This window comes from Passer montanus, unplaced genomic scaffold (assembly GCF_014805655.1).
Source record: "Passer montanus isolate IOZ18808 unplaced genomic scaffold, ASM1480565v1 scaffold31, whole genome shotgun sequence".
Lineage (NCBI taxonomy): Eukaryota > Metazoa > Chordata > Aves > Passeriformes > Passeridae > Passer > Passer montanus.
The window spans coordinates 10,405,044-10,430,773 of record NW_024367819.1 but is presented as its reverse complement, the minus strand read 5'-3'; the positions used below and the strand labels follow the sequence as shown (position 1 = coordinate 10,430,773).

General features: G+C 37.6%; 1 protein-coding gene across 1 annotated transcript in view; it reads right to left on the bottom strand.

Moving 5' to 3' along the window:
- ABCA13 (ATP binding cassette subfamily A member 13) overlaps positions 1-25,205 on the bottom strand; it is a 169,587-nt gene extending 144,382 nt beyond the window's left edge. The window contains 10 exon segments of the mRNA XM_039714776.1: positions 4,076-4,240; positions 5,222-5,287; positions 5,990-6,123; positions 7,171-7,286; positions 9,393-9,556; positions 10,683-10,711; positions 11,560-11,708; positions 20,448-20,571; positions 21,688-21,781; positions 25,137-25,205. Coding sequence (XP_039570710.1) covers positions 4,076-4,240; positions 5,222-5,287; positions 5,990-6,123; positions 7,171-7,286; positions 9,393-9,556; positions 10,683-10,711; positions 11,560-11,708; positions 20,448-20,571; positions 21,688-21,781; positions 25,137-25,205 — 1,110 coding nt within the window.
- Positions 25,206-25,730: the final 525 nt, after the last annotated feature.

Genomic DNA, 25,730 nt, shown 5'->3' with positions numbered 1-25,730 from the left:
ATTTTCTGTAATAGAAGATAAAATTCTAGATAAGGTCTCAATTGCTTCTTCCTCTTCCACTTGACGCAAGAGAGAAAGCCTAGAATCTAGTTCATGGAATACAATTTCCACTATATGCCAGAAATGTTCTGTCTTCTTTTTTGTCCAGATGCTTTGAAGAGGCTGGAAATTTTTTTGTAGGTCATTATGAAGTTCAGAAACTGCAAGTGAAAAATTGGTGGCAGATTCCTCCTCCTCAGCAAAATTTTTTATCCCTATAATTGCATTTCTCAAAGCATTTTCAATTAGAGACTTGTTTGAAGAAACCAAGAAATCAAACATAATTTTTTCTATGACTTCTACAAGATGAAAAAGATGATCCATTTTCTTTTCACCAGAAATCCTTAAGTTTTCTTCTGTCTTCAAAAACTCTTTGAGAGATGTCAAAAGCCTGAAAAATTAATTGTAAGGTTTTTTCTTGTTAGTTACCTAGCAGGCAGAGAAGAATTTTTTAATTGTATATTATTTAAATTTTAGAATCTAGATTTATTTACTTAATTCAGGGAAATTCCAAATATAATTTAAATAGCAGTCATTAATTAATCATCACAAAATCTGAATTAGCAAAACTTGACAATTGCTTTGGGTTTCAAAAACTGTGAAAAAAACGCTACTGGAAAGTCACAATCTCATTCAAATCAAAACCTGACTGCAGACAGCAGTTAGAGAATTGTGCATTTATCAGTACTTATAATCAAGCTTGTAAGCCACAAAGAGTCCAACACCTTTGAGTACATCACATTTTCAGCTGCTGAAAAGATTTTATGTCCCACAGACTATTTTACAGACAGGAATGTATCAATAAAATAAATCAAAACCTCTAATTTTCTATGAATTCTAAAGAATTTTTTCTTTTCTCATAATTATTGAAAGCTAGAACATGCCAATTGACTGCTCGATAGCTGAACACTGCTATTTTAACATCTACAAAAACATGAAATCACAGAGAAAATTGGAGTGCACACACTGATGTTTCTATTGTGTCAGTATTATTTATCAAAATAAAAAACAATTACTAGCTCTATAAGATTGTTCAAGAGGAGGAGGTGAATGGAAGAAAGAGCCTTTGAATGTAAAGGCCTCAAGCTGAAAATATCTTCTCCTTAAACACGTTTTCTTTCTCTCCAGACTCTGCAATCAACAGAGGTAGAGCACAAAAACATTGTGTACTGCAAACAAAAGGGTAAAACTGCTGAAAAAATTGCTTTTGGTTATTGCAATTGGTTATTGCTTACCACTGCAGCAGCACAGCAGTTTTCTTTTATAAATTAGAACCAAATTTCAAAACATCCTCCTAAATTTTTGAACAATTTGACTGCAATCCCTCTCTTACTAGTTGATAATGGATTGTTTCTTTCAGATGTATCCTCACATGTTGACTCGTATAACATGAATCATATCTCCTCCAGTTATCACGTTTGATATGAACAAGTACAAGCAATGAGAAACTGAGCCAATATTCTAACTCCTGGAAATGATGCAAATCATGCAGTGTGTCATTAGAAAGAGGGAAGTATCAGTTCCTGTGCTCTGCCGTAGACCTTTCTTGAGCCTCTGCCAACTCTGACAAACATTAACTCCCTTTATGTACAGCTTAACTCCTCTGTAGACCCTTCCAGAGCAGGAATATTTGAACAGGTTGACAAAACATATAATTCTTAATAAGTACAGGGCTTACAGCCAAATCTTCACATAAAGTGTTTACATTTGCATTAAGTCATGAACCAAACAGAGAACTTGAAACTGTAACGAAAGCTCAAAAACATCAAAAGAAATCAGACTCAGAGTGCCCTAATGAGGTTGCAAACTACATATGTACCACTAAATCTATGTGTTTAAAATTCTGTTTTCCATAGGCTGTAGCTGTTGATGAAGGCTTCTGTTACAAAATCTCCTGCACAACTGAGCTGACCTCTGCAATAAAAAATCTAAATATTTCACAGCCACTAGACTTGCTATACATGAGAACTATTACTGAGTCACACCAACTACTTGTGGGAATTCAACTTTCTTTGCAGAACAAGATAAGGAATTAATGGCCTAGTTCAAAATGCCAATTATCTATAGCTGCTGATTCCTGGGAATCCTGATCATGTAGTAGTCACATCCTCTGCTGAACTTCTAGGAATTATATTATATATATTATATAATTATATTATAGATATAATTATATTATATATATTACATATATAATATATATAATATTCTGAAACATCTCTTTTCCAGAATATGTAAGCATCAGCACAATTATTTGATTGTATACAGGGTTTTGAACTACAGAATAAAAAATAAAATCACAGAACTGACAAAATCAGAAATCAATTAAATGCAAAGTAAAATGAATATTCAGGTTGATCTAATTTTATAAGACAAGTTTCAGAAAGATAAATATGACTTACCAATCATGAGATGAAACATATCCTTCTGAAAAATAGGCATCTGATTTCTCATTCCATTGTTGGATCAGGGTATTTATCTCTGAAAAAAGTTTCCTGCCTTGACTGTCATCTAGAAATTGAGACATTAAATCAGCCATGATTCTTCTAAGTTCCAAAAGGAAATTCTGAGAGAGACTGCTGCTGTCAAGCCATTGCTCAAGTACCTAGTGGATTGAATACAAAACAGAACATCTCATTAATCAAAGCTTTTTAACTTAGGCAGTACACAGAATTTGCATGTCTTTAAAAAATTCACACAGTAAACAATGATACCAAAATTTCTCCCTTACAACCTCTCTAGACTCTGAAATGACTGACATGAGGAAGGTTGATTTTCAATACAGTTTTGACTGACATGCAAAGGAACGGGCTACAGCACACAGACAACTGACATGTGGTGCTGACCTTGCCTAAAGACCCAGGAATGGAAAAAAGATGGACTGAGGCTGAAATAAACCAAAAGCGGACCTCCACAGACAATTACTCAGGCTTCTTTTACCAGACTTCTGCCTACACTGCCAATGTGATGGAAGATAGCAGCCTTAAAATTTTTGGAGTCCCATAACACAGAGATGATGAAGAAACCTGCATGGTCCCAATGTGTAGCCCAGAAATAAGCACAAAAAGGCCTGGCCAAAACTACTGACTGCTCTCCTTTCCTTCACCATTACCTTTCTTTTAAATGTCAAGGAAATATAACAGATTTACTCTAAGAGATATTCTGTTCACCAAGACAATTCACAGTGGCCAGCATTTTACAGTACTTCTGGTTCCCATAATAAGAACATCAACCCGTGCTAAGAGTTTTAAAATCATGTCTGAAATTATTACTGGATTTTTCTGCATAGAAATTAGTGCATTTGTTTTGGCAGTCACATTGCATTATTACCTCCTACTTCATCATACAGCAGGGAAACCTCAAAGATTACCTTTTTGAGGAAATACACAGGAAGCTCTATATGTTTTCTTTACATAATGTTGCAAACATCTCTAGAGCCGCTTGATACATGATTCTTCTTTTTTTAATGGAGAAAAATATGATGTTTCAGTATAAAAACAAATACCAGTGTTAAGGTAGCTAGGTATTTTTCTTAGGAAGCATCTGAATATTTAATTATTTTGTCCATGCAACTACCCATATGTCATTACAGAAAATGCATGGCAAGCTATTTTGCCAGATCAGAATTTTAAGATGCTCTACTGGAGGTTTACTTTTATCTTGCTTCAGCCACCACTGCCAGAGACAGTGAGGGTAAAAAATAAATAAATTAATTATAGATCAGTGGAGGTGTCTAGTCAATTTTCAGTTTTGTTCAACATTCGGTCTCAGGTGGAACAGTAAACAGTTTCCTCTGACAAGTTTCTGCATTGCAGTATATTTCATGACATACCCTATTACATTTCAAATCTGACTAAGTGGACACATGATGATAGATTATACTGCCACTGTAATGATTCTTTATAAGGATCATTTCATTTTATTAGCAAGGAAGTTCATGAAAACAATTTTATAGATAACTTAGATTTTTTAACTGAGTTATTGCTGACAATCTGCATGCAAAAACTAGGAATTCAAAGTATTAACTTATTAAAGTTACCCGTGCATAAAGTTTGAACTTGCTGACAGCATGAACAAGATACAGTTTGGTCTCATGCTGTGCAGAATTACAGCCCTCTCCATTATTCTCTTTATTTGTTTCATCTTCTGGGACAACAGCCAGAGCAGAGCACACAAACTGCTCCAGTGTCTCTCCTGTGGGAATCTGGCAAGGACACAAGAAATTGATGAGTATTTCAAGAGCAGCTGCTGAGTGTTATCTCTCCTATCAACTTACTTATCTAATGAAAATTAGAATAACACTTAGCTTCTTCAGCAAGAACAAAGCCCATTTAACCCAGCCTCACATTTCCGGGCACATACTTCAAAGTACTCCACTTGCAGGCTGCTGTATAAAATACCAGTGGCCCCATTGAGGTGCTCATACAGCAGACAGAATGATGAAAATTGTATATGCAAGGAACTTTCACCTTATAGCTACACTGGTGTTGATACTTCTACAGTAATTTGCAGGCTGGCACTGAACTAACTTGACTATGATACAGTACTCCTACAGTAGAATAACTATATTGAAACAACTTCACAAGTACAAAAATTACTGAAATAAAACACTTAGTACAGTGATGCATCTCAACCAGTGATTACATGCAACATAGTTTTAAATTGAGATTGCTGGGTTTCAAGAGAGTGGCCAAGAGAAAAGCATTTGTTCCTCATAGATTAATTTTTTTAATTCTGTGATGAATGATTTAATATTCCCAAGCCAATAAATATTATTAATGCTTACAAAAATAATGCACACATTTTAATGCTGTTATTGCCTTTCTGAGATACTTTACATCCTTGCTCCTTTCAACTTTGACCAGAGAATTCATAAAAAGTTTTGCAGGTGTTTTGACACCAAACAAAATGGGGCGTTACATACAGAATTGAAGTGTTCCAAACAAATATCATCCAGGCTTCCATATTTGCTTTTATAGTTTTTTACGGTCTTCAATGTTCTAACACAAGCACAAAATATTGAGATACTAGTTTAAATAGTTACCAAGTGAGTAGCCTGCGATTTCACGGTCAACCAGAGCTACCAAGCTGCAGTTGAATACAGTTCATTTGATCAAAAAGGCCATCACTGATATTTCATTAAAAGGCCATTCAAAAGTCAAGGATTTTTTTTTAAATAATTTACCCATTTGTTTAAATCAGCTATTTTTACAATGAGCTCTTCTGGAGTGTAAGTATAAACTCTACTGCTCTGCAAAGAACAAACAGATTTCACATAAATACCAACATGTTCTGTTAAAGAATTTGTGGACTTCAGCACAAATTCAAAAGATGCTTCCAGTTTTCTGCAGTCAAACAAGATCACCACAACAGACAACTTTGGTCTAGAGGATAGGTTAGAATGCCCTATCTGAAGAAAGATTTTCTTCTGGATATGATACCTTACTAGGATATTTGATTAAGCACCACTGAGAAAACTCAGTCTAGTACATTCATATCAAGACTGCACAACTGAGAAGAAAGGATTCTTGGTCTCCCTTAATTTACACACAGAAAAGACAGGCATTCTTTGTCCAGCAAATGAGATGAAAAATGCTGCCAGGCAAGCTAATCCTGTCAGACTCAAATCAAGGATTTGGTTTAAAAGCTTAGTGGAGCAATCCTCAGAATTCTCTACAGGACTGGATAAAAAACTCATGACTCTGCCATACACAATTGTGACTTCAAAGAAGTATAAATTCATTAGTGTAACAACCAGACCTATCAGCATCTTCACGTGCAGAGATTTCAGCTAAAGCTAGACATTTATTTGATGGGAATGAAGACAGGATAGTTAATAACCTTGTAGCTGCTTCACAAAGCTAAGCTTCTGTAATGCAGGAAAACACATTCAGGGTGCAAATGAAAAAAAAAAAATCAAAGAGATATACACCAAAATTTTCAACTAATTTACCTCTGTTAATTGTGCTGTATAACTTAGTAGCTTCTCAACACGAGGGCCATCAAAACCAAATCTGGATTCAAGTTCTGCTTTCACAGCAAATGGATTCCATAAAACATCCCCGAAAGAAAGATTGTATTGAAAACCTGAAAGAAAGGAAATCTTTTGTTTATGTAATTAATTCTTTTTATTCATGTTTTTTCTTGGTGGTTCTCTATTGTTGAGATCCAAGTACCATGTTCCCAGCTTTTTTTGGGGACAGCAGGATGTGTGCATCTGAACACAAATTTACCTAGCCTAAAACCCATGATTGCACTACTGTAAAGTCAGTTAATGTGATGGCATTTCAGCAGTTTATATGATGATGGTGGGATGCCCCTGCAATTGCCAGCAAACTCAGGAGGGTGCCATTCTGAAATGTACAGAGGCATGCAAAGGTGTGTGTGTATGGACTGGATGTGAATCACTACTGAGAATGAGAGCAACGGGAGAATACCAGAAGTTCCAGAGAAATCAAGTTCATTCTCTGTGCAAGGGCTCGAGCACATCACCTTTGTCCCACATCAGCCTCCCCTTTTGCAGATGCAGTGGGATTTAGACTGCATATTACTCTTACCCTGACCTTCCACACCAAGCAGACAGCTCCACCTGTACATTGTGTGCTTCAGTTTGCCTGTGAAACTTACTTCTGATCTTTTCTTGTTTTCCTAGGGCCAGCCTACCTTCTCCAATTAAATTCATCTTCCATGGTGAAACATTAGATGGAGAAATGCAACCCTTCAGCTGACAGCAGAATTTATGAGAACAGAAAAATTAAGCTTAAAGTAAACCAGTCATAATGCTTAACATGCATGTCCAAAAAAAACTGGTCTCCTATCAAATGGAAGAAACTGTCCCTTGCATTGATTTAGTCTCTCTCCAAAATTCATTGCTAAACCATGGCCATTCTAAACACTATGCATTACACCAGCTTATCTGATACTTTGTTTATCTGATAATTGCCAGAGTCTGATAAAATTTAGTAATCAGTATCAATATTTAAAAAGCAGATCAGTAAAGAAGTAGGTTAGAAGTACAGCAATACAGTTTAGTCTCTGCACATCAGGAACTTAGCAGAAGATCCAACAGTTACTATCATATATTTCAGTATTCTTATTAGGTAGTTCCAAGAAAATCTGAAGCAAATTTCTTACCTTCTAAGCTCCTATCCTGTACTGATGCAGCAGTCAAATTCAGTGCCATTTTCACCACTTCATAGAAACTTTTGCCCAGTGGCATCATAGCTAAATCCTTCAGTGATGCTAAGGTACTGAAAGTGGAAAATAAAAGAAAAATCAAGCTCTCTATGCACCCAAAAACCTGAAAGGACTTGCTGGAAAGAGACAACCTTCAAGCAACTGAATAATAAAACACTTTTTTTACTGTTGAAAAATCAATGTTTTATGAAATTAGAGTTTAACTGAAGAAAGCACATATTGAGATTTTACAGTTAGAGGAATTAAGGAAATTTGTCCTGTAAGGACCAATGTCCTCTTACAGAAAAAAAAGGATGAGGAAAAATAAGGGCAAAACTACCACATTCTCTGTTATCCCCACACGAAGGCAGGATCAACACAGAATACTTACATTTTACTTCCCATCAATCTGTGGGAAAAAATATTTTAAAGCAACATAATACTCATTCTCACAGGAGGTTAAACAAAGTGCATTACAGAATGCATTGATAAAAACATATCTATTGAAATTCTAACAATTCTCTGTCACCTTCGCTGTGAACAAAAATTCTCTGTTAATATAACTGTAACTTATTACTTACATTTTATGTCAAATTTACCAGTTATTTCCGACCAAGTAATGCCTTCTTATTATGCAAATAAGAATCCAGCATTCCAGAGTGGATCATCAGTCTCCAACATTCATGAAAAGAATGGGGGAAAAAAAACCAAAACAAACACAAAAAAAAAAAAAAGAAAAACCCACCCCTACCATAAAACCCACAGCTGGTCACATAGATGTGAAAAGTTCTGTTAAGCACCTCTGAGAGACACAGCAAAACATGGTACAGACCTAAAAGTGGGAAATGTAAATTCAGAACCTTTTTACTGGCTAAATTCTGCCTTAGAAAGCAGCACTAGAATGCAGTATGGTAATATGAAACTAGTCAAGAAACAAGCATTGGGTTTTGTGGCTTGCTTTCCAAATTGCATTAATAAGGGTAAATTTGGTCACAGAAGGGCACAGAAATCTTAAAAAACCCTAAGCAAACGAAAACATCAAAACCCATATGTAAACATCCGAGTCTTATATGTAGTTTCACATATAAGACTCAGATGTTTAATGTTAATAGCTCAGAGAACAAGCTGAAATAAAGTTACAAATTACTCAGGCATAGGGAAAAATAAATAAATTTTAAAATTCAAGCGCCAACATAGGTGTTATCCACCTATTGTAAGAGAAACTTATTTCCCAGTTTGAAAAATGTTATGTCATCGTATCCTTCTTATCTGGATGGGGAGTTCTTTTTGTTGGTTTTCTTTGGTTTGGGTTTTTTAGTCTAAGAAAAAAAAAAAAGACAATGGGATGATAAAGGATGGCAGAACAGCACAGTAATTTCTCATTCATGATCTTTGGGCCCCTGCTTCCCCACGGCCTAAGGCTGCTGAGCTACATGGCCAGTCTAGCACAGGCACCCAGGGTCAGAGGGCTTCTCTTGCTTTGTGACTGTGTTATTGGACTACAATGACAATTGCCTATCAATCTACTACAACAAACTGCCTACCCTGGCAAACACATATCTGACTTTCACCTAACAATTACCTTATTTTACTGAAAATTCCTATAGCTATATATCTTGGTCTATGCTTTAATTCTATGTCTTCCTCTGAATCCAACTGTCCTTTACCTGATTCAGAACACAGCCTCTGGGGTGTTTTTCTTACCACTTCATTTCTTACAAGAGAAGATATTTTGAAAGCAAGAGGCTTAAGAAACAAAACTGAGTAATTTTCCTGATACTGACTAAGTGCTACATACATTCAGATCTGATTAGGATCAAAACTATTATTTTCTTATATTCATGTTCTGTCTTTCAAAGACCCCCAAAGTACATTACAAAGTTCAAAGCCATATTATGGGATGGGCTAATTCAGACATTGTTAACATGGAGCTACTTATCAAAGACTCCTAGGGCATCTCTGTTGAGTTTGGCAGAGATGCAAAACACAGTTATAAAGGAATCAGTGTGGGTGAAAATTCCTAACACAGTTTTATAAAAGCAAAATCTGGTAAAGAGAAGAAAATTTTAGCCTCTTTACACTGTAAAGGATGATTATTTCATTAAGTAGACAGTGAGAAGAGCAAGAATTGCAGATAACATTTTAAAACAGAGCACTTTCAAGACTGTGAAATTACTTACTTTTGAATAACTTTTAGAAACTGTGTTATGGTAGCTAACTCATCTTCTGTATAAAAGCTGTTTAGTTCAAGATGAGGCAGTGAATGCAGAAGGTTCCAGAAATATGGTTGCTTGTACAGATTTTCTGCTCTAGAAATAATTTTCTCTGCTTCATTCAAATCCATCTTTAGGTGGAAAAACATAAAAATTACATGCAACACTTCCAACAGAAGAAAAAAATTTAAAAAAAAAGCAGGTGTCTGTTATTTCCCTGAGCCTCTTGACTTTTAAAGCATTCATCATATTTTTCTGAAGTAGAAACATACCTCTAGATTTGGCAATATACCACATTATTTTGGTGGTATTTTGAACTCACAGAAGCTTTGTTTCTGATATCTGTCTCTGCTCTGATGGAAAAAGGGAATTAAAGGTAAAGCTCTTTCTGCTCAGAGGTGTAACCAAGGGAAGGATAATCTCTAGCTCTCAAACCTTGCAATGAATTCTAAGTCCAAGGTAGAAAGATCAGGGGTCTGCCCAGGCCTTGCCATCCTTGCCTCACAGCTCTTTGCAGGGCTTGTGGGGGTCTCAAATAGCAACTCATAAGAATGGTTCTTTGAAGGTGAACTGCCTGGGATAAAACAACTTCCTTCACAGGACTACACAATATGATGCCTATGCAGAACAGGCTTTTATCACACTTTTTTATTATGTGGTCTTTGCTACTCTAAATTAATGTCTCACTAGGGCTTTTTTGCACAATGGTGACATAAGCATGCCTACAAAAAGAAGTTTGTGTATACACAAGCTCTGTTTCTAATAATGATCACCTACTGTCAACTTAATATTTTCTCAGTGTTGAAAAATACATTATTTCTATTCTATATTGCATTCCAGAAATGAAATTTCATATTGATATGGCTCCTTTCAATCAATGAGATCTTATGAGAAATTAAAAAATGCTATCTAATTTCAAGTTATTAACTGGAAATCTAAGTTTCATGAAGTAGCAGTAACAATCAATCAAATATGGAAAAAAATACATCTGACAGATGCACTTTTAAATTGCTCCTAATAAACAAACACCCTTCAAATCGTTGTGGATTTTAGCTACTAACAACCTAGACCAGTTTAAATAAGTAATCTAGAAATCATTGAACATCAAATTTACAAGACATAATTTTTCATTTAAACATCTTTTTTGTTTTTAGATAATCTACTTAAACTTGACAGGATACAAATTTTTAACCATTATAATAAAGATCCTCAAATCCCAGAACAGTAATCTAGAAATAGACTGTAAAAAATACTTACAGTAAGAAAAGTGGTGATGTTATGGAGCCCTGTAAAATTAAATATTTTCCTTTAAAGAGAACATTATTAGCTTTAGAAGGATCAATATTATAAGCAAGAGCTAGCAGTGCACAAAGGATGTTTCTAGAAAAGTAAAGGCACATCAAGCAACTAAAATCCCAAAGATAGCGGACCATTTGATTTTCTGTGCTTGCAATACTTTTACTGTAATCACAAAAACAATTTAAAAGACATTGCTTACTGCTCAATTTTTTAGTGAGGCAAAATCATCATACCAACACTACATGAATGTCCTAGCTGCCAGACAGCCAGGCATGCAAAGTGCCATTTCACCTAAATCTTTCTGCTTGAAAACTCAGCCAGAGACACAGGGTAGTGGGAGGTCTTCAATGCCCCCCTGGTTCAGCAACAAGGCTGTGCAGTGTGGGTGGAAATGCAACAGGAGACTCAGACCCTGCTATTTCCAGTCTCACTCTTTCTGTGCAAGACTGAAGGTCACCTAAGGTCACCAGGTTTTCCATTCCTATACTATTTAGTGCAACAGAAAAATACAGGGAGGGAGAGCTAAATCCTCATAAACTACTTTTGAATGCATGTTAGAACAAGTAACCTTGTACTCTGATTATAATCCTTATCTTTTAAGCTTTCCTCTGTGTTTTCATAACTCTCAAGTATACAATGGCACGGTTTTAGAAAGCTAAATTTTTTCTTTGATAATGTTGATTATCCACAGTATTGATAATCATAAAATGACTTTTTTAAATCAGCTAAAATTTCAGTTGCCTATTTTTTTTTTAAGATCAAACTATTCTTTTGTTTGATGGTTATCACTAACCAACAGGCAAAATAATTAATTTTTAGAAAAATCACAGCTTACCTGAGAGCCTTGAGTTTTCTTCCCATAGCTTTTCTAAGGCCATGGCTTTCTCCGTAGTATCAATAAATTCCTTTGCAAGTTCTTCTATCTCTTTCATGAAGTCTAGATCAGGTCCAGTGGCTCTCTCTGGACCACTGTGGGGGTTTGCACTATTTTTGACAGAAAAAAAGAGGGAGAGGTGAGGTATTAGCACTGAAATCAAGTAGCTGAAAAATGTGTACATACTCACAGCAGTATTCTGATTTTTTTTAATTAATTTATGTATTCAAACAATTTTTGTTTAGTTAAATTCATTAGCATGGAAGTTGCAGCACTGGGTCTCAAAACCTCAAGAAAGTGGGCAGTGAAAAATTGCTGAGGTCACCTATGCCAATTCTGGCAGCAGACAAGAACAGACACATCCGAAAAGTCTTTAATATTTTTGAACACACTCAACTTTTCTCCCAGGATTATCACGTGTCCTGATGGCAGTTCTTTGATGAGAAAGTTCAAGCCTTCCTATTGCATCTAAGGTAACACTTTGTTTTTTTCAAATACATGCAGCAACAGATAAAAAGAGTATTTTATTCTTATTACTGGCTTTTTCCTGATTTTAGCTTGCAGACTTACCACTGATAAATGTTATCTCTGTTATTTCTATTACATTGATGTCTGGTGACTACTCAACAGCACAATTTTCTAACACTTTTAAACTAAACCAGGAGTCAGAATAATTTAAATGCCTCTTTACAGGACAAAATTACTTAGACCCTCCTAAAATACCATAAACACAGGAATAATTATATTTAGCATATTACTAGGCAGTTGAATTCTGTTTTATCTAATAGGAGATTCAAATTATCTTTAGAGCTACATCTTGTCTAGCAAAAATATTGCTATTTTGCATCAAAACCACAATAAACTGTCACAGAGTCAAAGAATGGGTCAAGCTAGAAGGGACCACAGTGGTCATCTGGTCCAACCTCCCTGCTCAATCAGGGTCATCCTAGAGCACACGGCACAGGATTGGGTCCAGATGGTTCTTGAACATCTCCAGTGAGGCAGATTCCACAACCTCTCTGGGCACCCTGTTCCAGTGCTCAGTCCCCTGCACAGTAAAGAAGTTCTTCCTCATGTTCCGGTTCATGTGTGTCAATTCTGCCCATTGCCTCTTGTCCTGTCCCATTTACAAAAATATAATAAAGGGTTATATTCCTTTCCCATCGAGCTTATATGCCAATACTTGCTTTCAGCACAATTTTTATTTATTGAAAGAAAAGCCTAATGAGATCAATTCACAAACCAAAGAAAGCTATCAGTCACCACTTTCTCATTCTCTTATTTCTCTTTCTCTCCCTCCCTGATCCTCATTTGTTCAGATACTCACAGAGCTGTTTGCAGCTTCAGATTAAGGGAAACAAAGAAAATTTCATCTTAAAACGATCAAGTTCTTAATTGTTTCAGTACAGCTTATTTTGATCCCAACTTGGCCAACAGCCAGCAAGATATCTGAAAACTCTTTCACCATCCTCAAACTTCAGTGGGCTAAAGGCAGAAAATTCCTCAATATATATTATGTCCCTTTTAAATGGAGTTTTAAAAAGCAGCTTTTCAACAAAAGCTGCTGTTCAGAAGGTGACTTTTTGGCTGACTAGAAGTGGCACTTTAGCTGTTGTCTTTGAAAACTACCTCATAAATTCCAATATTACTGAAACTCCCAGTGCCCAAAATTTCAGACAGCTGAGAATACTTGTGTCTGGCAAAGAACTGAAACACTACCTACATACTGAAATCTTCCTAGCACTCTGCTTTTTGAGCATGAACAAGAAGCCAGCACTTGACCAGAATAACAGCAGCCACAGTCAGGACATTAAAAAACCAAAACTCTAGCTCAGTTTCCATGGGCTTTTTCACAGATTTTGCTATCTGGTGACTACTCAACAGCACAATTTTCTAACAATACTTTTAAACTAAACCAGGAGTCAGAGTCATTTAAATGCCTCTTTTTTGGTTGTCTTAGTTGTTTTTTTGGTTTTTTTTTAGGGTTTGGAGGGAGTGGTGGTGTTAGATTTTGTTGGGTTTTTTCCCCAATAGTTGCTGAACGGAAAATTGAAAACTAAACTCTCCTAAAGTCACTTAAAATAAAAAATGTTCAGAGGAGTGCAGTATTTCAACCCACATTGTTTGCTCTCCAAACTAAATCCAAACCTTGCATCCCCATCTACAAACCTCCTGATTTTAGAAACGTTGCAAACAACAACACACTGAGAAAAAAGGCCTTAATCACACAGGAGCACACAGCTTTCTCCAGGGGCTGCTGGGGCTGCCTGGCCTCCTGCCAGCAGCCAGGGACACAGATAGCAGTGACAGAAGGAATCAGTAAGTCTTCCCACTCTATCCCTATCACCAACTCTGCTGCACCTTGGATCTGCAAAGCTTGGGTTGATAAACAGCAGGGAAACAATAAAAAAGCATCCTCTTGTCATCTAATTTTATGTGCTTTAGCCACTTGTTTGATGCACAGCGGAAGCACATTAGATAACACAGGCTGAATTGACAGCATGCTCAGCTGGGCTGTCCTTTCACTACTCCTAGGCTGGAGGACTAGGGATACAAGCTACTGCCCTGTGAGGTCCCACAGAGCACAGCTGAGGAAAGGAGACTGGGAAGATACAGACTAGAAATATTAAAGAAATCAGCAGACAGCACTTGGAGTATGGTAGCTTGTTGAGGACTCCCCATGTGTGGAGATGCGAGGCTTGACTCCATTTCAGAAGGCTGATTTATTATATTAAGATATATATTACATTAAAATGCTACATTAAAACTATACTAAAAGAATAGAGAGAAAAAGATCATCAGAAGGCTTAAAGGAACAAGAATAGAATGCATAACAAAATCTTGTGACTGCTCACAGCCTAGCCTATCACACAGGTGGCTGTGATTGGTATCAGTTGAAAACCATCCACATGGACCAATGGAAGATGCACCTGTTGCATTCCACAGCAGCAGACAGTTATTGTTTACATTTCTTTCCCGGGGCTCCAGCTCCTAAGGAGGGAAAAATCCTAGCAGAGGATTTTTCATAAAATATCATGGTGACAGTGGCTCTGAAGAGCTACAGGGCAAAGTGCAAGGAAATCATGTTGATGGTAAAAGTGGAGAGGGAGCTGAGGAACTGTAGGGGGATGAGGATATTTAGGGCATGGCAAAAGGAGCAAATCCAAAGCATAAGACGAAGCCGTTACAGAAGAGAAGGCACATGTGCAATGTGAAAGACCCATAGAAATGCCACTTCCCTAAGCACAAGCCTCTCAGCAGTCCAAGAGCAGTTGTTTGGACATGCTGGCTGTGAGCTATTAGCTTTGTGGGAATTTCCAGGTCAGCAGCCATGTCAGCTAGCTGCCATTCGTGACCCTCTTTTGCCATCATTGTCACAGACCTGCCTCTCGCTATTCTTGGATCTGAGCATAGCCTCTTTATGAAGGGAAAATGGCAACAGGCATGACATTGGTTATCAGACTCAGTTTTATGAAACACATTAAATTATTACAGAGATCCTACTTGCTGAATATCTGTTCTAAGATTAAAGGATTTTATATAGGATTTTATATAGCATGGTAATAGAGGACTACATTTAGCTCCTAATAAGAGTGCTACAAGTTACTACTGATCTCTTAATTCAGCACAGGTTATACAAAATTACAGGAAAATGTCACCATCTTGCCAGAAAGATAAGAAACTACACTTCAAAAGCAGATGCAGACACAGTCAAAGCAAAGAATTTTGAGCCAGTGTGCCAACAAAAGTACTTAATTGTTACTGCCACTCTCCCAAAGAGCCTTCAAAGTGTGTTTTCTGGAGCAGAAGGTGGCATTAACTCATTTGTGTGTGAATGTGTAAAGGAAGTTCAGCAGACGTCCCAAAGAAATTCCTAGCAGCAGTTGCTAGGAACATTAAAGAAGGGAAGCAGGAGATAATAAAAAGTACAAAAGGAGGAAGCAGTAATTTGTAGGAGAGGACATACATAATTAGAACTGGGGTGTTTGAAGAAGGGGTTGGGGAATGCATGTATAAAATTTCATTATCATCCATGGTAGCTCTTCCCTCAACTGTACATTTCCACAAAGTTTGTGAGAACAGAAATCAAACTAAAGACATGCATTGATACAAGCTTTGACTGTGACAAAATACTGCAAGAGAGCAAAAAGATTGCATCTCTTTCAGCATGTAAAAGCAATTGTCATTTCCTAAAGCCATGACTCAGAAACATTAATTCTGTCCAATTTACTCAGTAACTCAGGATAACAATAAGAACATTTCAGAGTTCATCTGAGAACTCAGCTATGATCTGAAATGCCTTTTAGACTCCTGATTTTCATAAGCATCTCAGCAAACTCATCTCAACCTCATCCCTGTCACCACTTTAATAAATTCTCTCTAAAATTGCAAAGCCCTAACTGGCTTCTATTCTGCATTATATCAGGGTTTTATAAGCCTCGACACATCAATACTAATGCACACACTGGACTGTGTGTCTCTCACAGAAAGATCTTTCTCTTCCATGTTGATACAATTATAACCTTCCTAAAATGTAATGGACTAAAATATATAACAAATTTAAAAATATATTCTTCTTAATTTGCTCCAAAATTAAGAAACCCCATGTTTAAATTTCTTTTTCTCCATAACTCTGGCAATCCATAAGCAAGGTCACAAAAACTGCTTCTGTTTTTCAGCTACACAGACTGAAACTACAAAAGTTGGCCCAGACCACAGAGTTAATATTGCAGAAAGTTGCTTCAGCCATAGGCTGTCTCAAAGAACTATTTCTTATTTGAAGATATATGTCACTAAAGAAAAATCTGACCCTTTAAACAATTCTTACACAAAGAATTTTGCTGATGCTTAGACCTTCCTTGATTTTACTTTTCCACACCTGCCGCTGTACATGAGTTCTTCTGATGCTCCTCCACTGGAGAACCCAGGCCAGGTGTTGATAAAGCAAAAGGTTTAGAACAGTAGGAAGAAAGGGACTGGCATGAGCAGAGCTGCTCCAGGAGGGGACCAAACTAGGAGCTGGGGCAACCCTGGAACAGTCCATGCCCTCACCAATGAGGCACAGTCCCCCTGGCTGCCTGCAGGCAGACACAGGGGTGTGTTACAGGCTCCAGAGACAGCTCCAACAAGGCAGGGTGAGCCCAGTCAGGTGCTAAAGGAGACAGAGCTACCACATGGGTATGGGTGGCACATCCAGCAGAAGTGCCAGAGACAGATCCAAACTTCTACCACATCTACTGGGTCAGGCTGCTCAGGCTGCTACTGCTTGTAGCTAAATAAACTAATGTGCTTAGAGAAATAAGCTAATAAAGAGAAATAAACAAATGTGCTTAGAAATGACATTTTAGAGTCTTGGTTTAATGATATTTGTGGTTCTAAGTCTGAGAATGACTTAATTTTCTTTTAAGTCTTTGAGAAGTCTAAGTAACATATATCTAGGAGTCTAGACTGCAAGGGCAAATCCCACCATGTTCTGCAAGATTCACCAGGGAATCCAGAGTACTGGGAAATCATGATGTTTCCATGCACATGCATGAAAAGGTGTGGGTGTAAGGCCACAGGACTTGGGCTGTCTGGTTTTTATCTTCTTTTCATGCTCTCAGTTTTACGCTGTGCTTCACTAAGATGAGGAGTGGAGTGTGGAGTGGAACATTCTGGAAAGAGCAGGGAAAAATGTCCTTTGTCATGGGAGCTCCTGAATACTTCCTTGTTCCTCTGCTCTGAGATACAGTGGGTGTATCAGGCTAGAGAGTCATATCAGCTGCTGCCAGCCAGCAGCTTTTGCAGTGGTGCTCAAAAGAGGAGCAAGGAGCCACAGAGCTCTTACAAGTGGATGCTTTCTGAGGCATCAAGGAGGTGGCAGACCTTGCTGCAAATCAAAGTTAATGTGGTCATAGGCTTCACCTGGCTCATCTTCTCACCATATCACAGGCTATTGCCTGAAGGGACAGGGGCACATCTGTGAGGGCACAGCCTGCAGCAGAATAACCTCACCCTGGGCTCAGCCCCCCTCGTGGGGGATGCTGCTCACTGACAAACAGCTATTTGTGGTTTATGGATTCCATGGAGGTTCCAACAGTAGTCATAGAACTACTTCCTCCAAAAGACAACTACTACATTTCAAAGTGATAGCACCAAAGTGTTACATACTGTGAAAAAAAATTCAAGTGTCCATGCAAACTATGCAGTCTCTGACTCACTTGTAATAAACACATTATTGACATAAAAAGGTTCCTTTATCAGACTTATGGTTTGATATAAATCCTTGAAGGGAAGATAATTGATATTACTGTTCCTATGACACCCCATCTCTCCAGTCAACAGGGACTGGATTCAGTTATGTTTGACTGATCAAACTGACAGTCTATATTCCTAAGGCTGTTGGCAACCAGCATAAGTCAGAGCAGCCCTGAGGTTGATTTAATTTATACTGATGGACCTGGTGGAACAGGCTGACCTCAGAATGAACTTCATCCTACCTTTTTAGCCTTTTTCTTTACCTAGGCTATATGCTACTCAGTGCAGCCTATTGAGTGCATAAATATGGATACATGCATGCATTTTATTTTTCAGTTGAATAATTGAAAGCCACTGAATAATTGCCCTGATTCTTAAGTAGGTCTAAGACTGCCTCCAGGAAATTCTCTGATTTTCTATTGAGCTGGAACATAATTTGGGCAGTTCAGTCAAAACAGTGTAAATAATCATGCAGAGCAGTCAATATAGTTCATAGCTTCTAGAAATTTAACACATTTTGATGGCATCTGAACTAGAGACGTAAATAAAAGCTATACTTTTAGGGAACAAATTTTTAAAAGGCTAGAGTTAGGGTAACTCTTTAACCCAGTAATATAGAATTTCTACTGCAAGTAAGAGGCTACAGGCTTTGTACTGAGTTTGAAAGACCACAGCACAGGGGCTTGCCACCTACCTTTGGTTTGCCTGAATTTGGTTTTGTTTTGACTTGGGTTCACTCTTTCTTTTTTTTTAATTTTCCTGGCTGGACAACTCTGGCAATTTGCTGTATTTTCACTTGTCATTGCATAACACCATCATAGTTTTATTCAGATAGAAGTAGCAAGTGACCATTCAGTGCAAAATGAGATATTCATGGCTAACAAGGCAGTGCAGAAGAACACACGCCCAGTATAATAGGTGAAGCCTTGAGAGGTGAGGACAGAGATGAACTGCACAGGTATATAATACTGGAGTATCTGGGATGATGAGAGGTGGGGCACAGGCTGGTACAGAGGGCTAGAAACAAGTCAGCAGTGTTTAGTTCAAATTCAAAACTGTAGCTGGAAAAAGCCAATTTCTAAGCATCAAGAAAAAACAGTAGGTAGCTAACATATGCAAAAAACACCATATACATTCAGGTGTACAACATAAACTTGAATGTATCCCAGAGCTGCAGACCAATAGAAACAAGCACAGTATAAAAGCACTCTAGCAAACACAAGCAACCCCAAGTGCACTCTCAAGTGAAAAAAGAAGCCATCAACATCACATTCCTCCAGGTAAAATACTGTGTATCGTGACTTACCATAACAACCCCACCTCCATCCATCTGCAGCTGTTTACATGACCCAGAGCACCAATGGAAAGGTGAGCATCACCCCAGAGAAAGGATTGGAAACTCATTGGTCATGTAACAATTTTAACTGTATTAGTGCGAGGAGGAGGAGGCAGAGGAGAATTTTAATATGGGTATTTTGTCTGTAAGTATCTTGTGTAATAATTCATCTTGACTAATGCTGGCTTAAATTGTTAACATGTCGATTCTAGTAACAAATTCTACTTTATGTATAACATGATTGCCCATAAACAAGGTTTATTTTGTATGTCCTTTTGTTCAATCAACAGTTCCCTACATGTACAAATAACTGAAGCAGACCATCTGGATCAATAGATGAGTATTATGGCCAATTACTGTGATAATGAAGCTTCCCAACTTGCTGTATGCTGAATTTATTGCTACCTATAAACTTTTACAATAATAAACCATAAATATTTGGTTCTCTGACACACCTGGCTCAGTCTTCAAAGATCTTTTGGTAGATATTATAAATTTTCTAGGAATAATCATACAGATATAAATGTATATATTCTGATTAGCTGACCCTAATTTGACTTTATTGTTATATGTTTTGAAAGGCTGTTTATGACTGTACCCTTCAGCCAGTTTGCATAAGTGTCTTGCACCTCAAGAATTTGTGATTCCCAAATTACTTCATTTCTTAAAGAAATTACTTCATTTCTTAAAGAAAAATTCCAAATTAAAATCAATCTTTTTTCTTTCTGATGCAAGGGTCCTGTGACAAGGACTTATGGGTAACTTCTTCCAAGTTCTTATTACAGAACTTCTGCTCTTCCTTGTTGGCACTTTTTGGTCTTATATGAAAGTTATTCTTGTTTTGCTTTTCTGGGTTCACTTCTCCCACTGTGTAAGCTTCCAAACTATTCAAAGCTGAAACCCACATATAATTTTGGTGCTCAGCTTCACTCACATGTAACAAAAGACTTTTAGTAAAGGATAAAAGTATGCTCTCACACAACATTACAGAACCAACGTTACAGCAGCAAAAGGGAAAGAATATGACAAGGTACAGCTACAATTTTATCCCCACAGACTGTTCAGTATCAAAAAAGGCATGAAATGCCCAAGAAATGTAAACAAAAATTAGCAAGAGGTACAACTAAGGCCTTACACCTTTTGCAATCATAAGAACACTGAAGGAAACTTTTAGCACAGAATAACATTGCTCCTATTTTTCCTGTCTACAAGGCAGTAAGAACCTTTTTTGTAAAAGAAGATGCACTGTGACGGTGGCAGCTCTGTCATAGCTCACCTAAAGCGGCCGTGTCTCTGCGCTGTGTAACTGGTGTTCCTGCATCTTGAACCAACGTTACAGAAAAGCGTCCGCATGAAAGGATACAGGCCACGACTCGGTAAGTCACGAGCTTCTAAGTAACCTGAAACCAAGCAACAGCAGAAATAGGATCAGTAATATTGCATTTGAAAGCTGTACCATCACATTGTGCTCCCTTGTCCTAAAAAGCCTCTTTGTCATCTGCAAGCAATGAAATTGTATCAATGTCAGGTGTCTCATTTAAGAAAAACTCAGTCATCACAGAAAATGAGTAACCTCTGTGTCACATTGTGACAACAAGCTACATGTGACATTTGAGAGCAATCTTTGAAAAGCTGATTTTCCTGGTAGTAACATTATTGCAGTATCATGTGGTTACTAGCCCCTCTGCCCAAAGTCATGTGATCTGGATTGGAATATAGACTTCCGCACAAAGTGGTATTTCCTATTTTCTCACAGGCTTTCAAAAAATGAAGGAACTGGTGTTCAGCAGTGTCTGAACATGCATCAATCAAGACTGTCTAAACAGCCACTTTTCCATATCTCTAGAATTATCCACAGCTCTCTTATAAAGTAAATATACATAATGCAGGCTACATTCTCTCCAGGTAGTTCACTCTACAGATCTAGAATTGTTTTACCGAACTGATTTTGAATGTAGCCAAAGCTGGTTTATCCCCATTTTACTACATTGGTGAATAACTGAATAGATAATAATATAATAAATAATTATTTTCTAAATGAATTATATTTTGACAAGATAAAAGCAAAAATAGCTTTATAAGGTGGAGGGAGTTTTGAAGTGTTAAAGGAAATGGAAGAATTTAACAAAATATTAATTCTCAATCCCAGGAAGTGAGTAGGGGTAAGGTTCATCTTGTCTAATTGTAAATATCCACCTCTGAGGCAGTCATTTAAATTCCATTACTCAGTAGAAAGCAATAAATATAACTAAAACCCAAATGATCTCACTCACTCCAGAGCTGACATTTAAAAGTTGTCTTACCAATCAGATCGTAAACTTTGCATCTCTTTCCCACATAAATACAGCTTCCTCAGATCTGTATCTGGACAAGATTGAATCCCACTGTAGGACTCTTTCCATTGACTCCACTACATTTAAGTCCCCCAGTCCCCCCTTCTAGGATGTCTTTAGTGTTTGCTAAATAATTCTACAAATAGGGGCAACCAAAATAGGGCACAAATGAACAAAACATACAGTTTTCCTTGTATTTTGGGGGCTCCTGGAAGCGGATGGCAGCTAGAATCAAGAAAAGTACACATGGCCACAGTATTTCGGTGAGAGAGAGGACCTGAAAAAGGAAATCAGAACATCAGTCTATAGAACATAGGGTTTGGGAACAAATCATTAAAATTCATATGTTTTTTACTTTAAAATAAAAACATTAATTATCCTCTCTACAACTATTTAAGGAAAAACAAGACCATTAAAGCAAGCTAACAACTGACACTTCTATTTTAAATCCTTATAGCTTTGAAATGCACTTCTTTCAGAACAGAAAAATAGTTTTCATTTCAGTTTATACTGTTTGTAGATACTTTTCTCAGGTCAAGACAAAGACTGGCAAGATGATGATGGTGACCTTCAACTTTCCCATACCTGAGCCTCCTAAGAAGCCAGCAGCATGCTGCACCTTGGTGAAATTCTTCATGCTCCCCTGAGCCCTTCCTGGTGGCATACCTTCTTGTCCTTCCCTGACTGCCTGGCTGCTGCCATCACACCCTTCCTGTCACCTGCACTCAAATGCTCTCCAAAAGCCACCTTTGTCATCTCCAGGAGGGAAGACCAAGTGAGACCAAGCTAACAGGCCTGAGGCTGCCCACAGCCACACTTCTCATATCCCAGTGTTCCCATTTCCAGGGCCACAACAACAAGGCACACAAGCCAACGTGCAGTGGGACTCATTTTGAGTGTGTCTTATCTGAGCAGACTGCACATACACAGCACACGTTCATGCCTCTTCAGAGAGGGCACAGACTCCCAAATGGATTGGAAGGAAGAAAAAGAAACACCAAGAAAAGCAATTGTGCCAGTTTTAAGCAGCAGAAAGGAAGAAACAGCCATTCAGACAAGTTTCAAAAGACTTCTAGATTCACTGATGACAGCATTAGGAAAGTGTGAATAGGGACAGAAACACAGTAGAAATGACAGCCATGCTGAAGGTCTCCCATTAGAGGCTGTTCAGAGGGATTTTATTTCTAAACTGACAGAGTTGAACCAAATCCCACCACAGAAGTTAACTTGAGTGTGTCAGAAAAATGCCTAAGAACCATAAGATAAGAACAAAATCCAGTGTCTGAGTCTTCCCTGTGGAGAAGGACATCTGTGCTGGACATGACACAAGGAACTAAAGGTTTCCTGAAATTTAGGGATATCGCCATTTATCTAAACTTATCATACTCAAACAATGCAGGAGCCAACCTAATAAAAGGGAGGATGGTGCTTTCTATCTTTTAGGGGTCACCAAGAGCCATCTGCTGCCGAGGGTGCAGGGATCTGTGTGTGACAGTGCCACCCAGCAGGCCAGGGGACCCATCCAGGGATGCCAGAAGGGAAGCAGGGCAAGGCCTGCTATCACAGCCAGTCTTAACCCGGAGTCCAGATCCTCAGCCAATGTCACAGCAGGCCAAGCCAAGCAGTGTCCAAGCAAGGAGAGCAGCACCTGGGAGGAATGGTGAGTTTTGGTAACAGAGCTGATTAAAATCAGCTGATTTTAATTCCAGTTGTCCTCTAAATTAGGGAATCAGAATTTGGGAATCACATTTCATCCTTTACCTAGCTACAAATTTGGATGGTAATAAACATTATTTAAATGACAGTTAAGAAATGCAGTGATGGAGAACTAAAGTAGCCTGGTAGTGTGTATGTCCTGAGCTTCTAGAATCTATAGTAAAAGTAGAAGCTTCTGAAAACAGACATAAGAATGTATCTTTGGCACAACTGCAATTTCAAACTCCAACAAGTCAAAACGTCCAAAAGACCCTGTCCTGCCTTTGAATCATGTTGATAGAAGGTGCTGATGCCAGCCTGAATTTCAGTCACAAGACCCGCTCCTTACAGAACTCTTACATCTGTCACAGCCCCTTCACCCTTCACTGTGCAATATCGACTAATGGCACATGGCACTCAGGACACTTTGCCGGTTCAATAGCTCTCACCTCTCTTCCAGCCCTAACTGCTGATAAAGAAAATTGTCTTATACAGACGGATCTAGGTGGTATGGAACAGAGCTGAAGCACATCAGACCTTTCAGGAGGTGTTTCTCTTCAGATTCACAAGGGTCTCACCACCTCTGCATACGTGGATGATCCCCCTGAATTTCTCTTCCTGTACTGCAGGTGGAGCACCTTCACATCTCAGTGCTTGCACAACAGCACACAAGGAGGTTTTGCAAGTTCCCCAGGGCATCTTCTGCCTCTCAACACACAGAATGAAGTTTGCTTTGGATCACCCACCTTAATTCCTGCCTTGGAGAAGTCTGCTTCTCAGTGAGTTCTCTATTCAGGAAATCTACCAATTAGACAAACTTACAACTTACATGAATTAAGATTTTTTTTCTTTCAAAAATATATGAGGGAAAACCACACAGAACAAGAGGAGAAATAGATCCACATGCAGAAAAACAGGAGATACAGAGAAGCCACTTGATGCACCCCAATTGAACTTAAGAACTGTACAGGCATAGAGAATAATATGACCAACAGCATCCTCCCCCCAAAAGTACATTTTATATTAAAAAACATCACTTTCATTAATTTGGGGAATAAATTCCTCTCTAAATCTCTATTTTATTAAGGCTAAATATTTCTGAATCTGAAAACTGTGCTTATTTAATTGAAATAATCCTATCCAAAGCAGCCAACATGCTTCACTGCAAATCCCCAGATCATTTAAGACAAGTGAAATCTGTGTGAAACTATTAATTGAAGTGACTTTTTCCCCACAAAAATGTTCTCTCACTTGAGAAAATTAACTTCCTTCTATCCTAAAAAATTGTTTTCATCATAGTAAAGGTAAAAGACAACTCATATCTAATTTTCATAATTTTAATTTTGATTTCTGTTTTAAGCAGCTGCCACATTATTTTGCATATTGGAATTTGAGAGGCTAAATTAGGCTTTGAAGAGCAGATAAGAAAGGAAATTAAGAAGTTTATACAATTTTAATGCACAATACATTCCCTGTATCTAGACTTTGATCACAGTCATGCAAGCTTTCTTACATTACCTATAAGCACCTGTAATGTGAAAAAAATTGATTTTCTCCCTTGCCACTGCTAACCAGCACTGCTAGTATCTAATGTTAATTAAAGAAAAATTTTATGACATTTGTCTCATTTGCAAATTGGGAAGACAATTTGCAAAATTTTTATGATATTCGTCTCATTTGCAAATTGGGGTGAATTGGTGTATTCAGCCATTTTAGAACTAAAACAATACATTCTCTTCTTGTGCTTTCAACAATTCAGTGACAAAAGGCAAAACAAGAACCACTTGCAGCCAGCCTATCCTTAACAATCTGCAATGAAAAGGAAAAATCGATAGACACACTCTTTCCAATACTAAATACTAATACTAATATTTCCAGATACAAAAAAAAAAAAAAAAAATTAAATATTCCTTTTTTAATTATTTCCAAACACTCACCGGTTGCCTCACACGACAGAGCCAATTTTTCCAAAACAGAGCCTTGAATTGGTGTATAGCATGCCCCATATCTTCTTTTCTTTCCTTCATCCACTTGCAGAGTGGACTTTCTAACTCAGAATCATCTCACCAAGGAGTCCAAACGTATTATCCAGAAGCTGATTAATTCCAGCACTAGTGAATAGTGCAGGAGATTTGCCTGCTTCCTCAGAAAAGATGAGATTATGTTTCTGCCTCTTGTTTTGCTTTCATTGAGGAATCTCATCTTTCTGTTTTTCTTCTCAGTGCAATGAACAGTAAGGGGATGGGTTTATAGAAATGCCTTCAGGCTGCTTTACTCCACAGCATACATTCTGCATTCGTTTCTACTTTTCTGGAATAAAAATGGATGCAAAAAAATGAAGGGGTGGGGAAAGAATATGTAACACACATTTGTCTTTTTGCAAAGTTTTATGACTTTTTGTCTCTTTAGTGTTTATGTCTGTTTGTTTGCAGATACTCATATTTTTGAAAAAAAAATAGTAGGAAAATAAAAAGGAAAATAACTCTGTTTCACAACATAGCCCTAAAAATGTCAGTATGCTTCTAGAACAT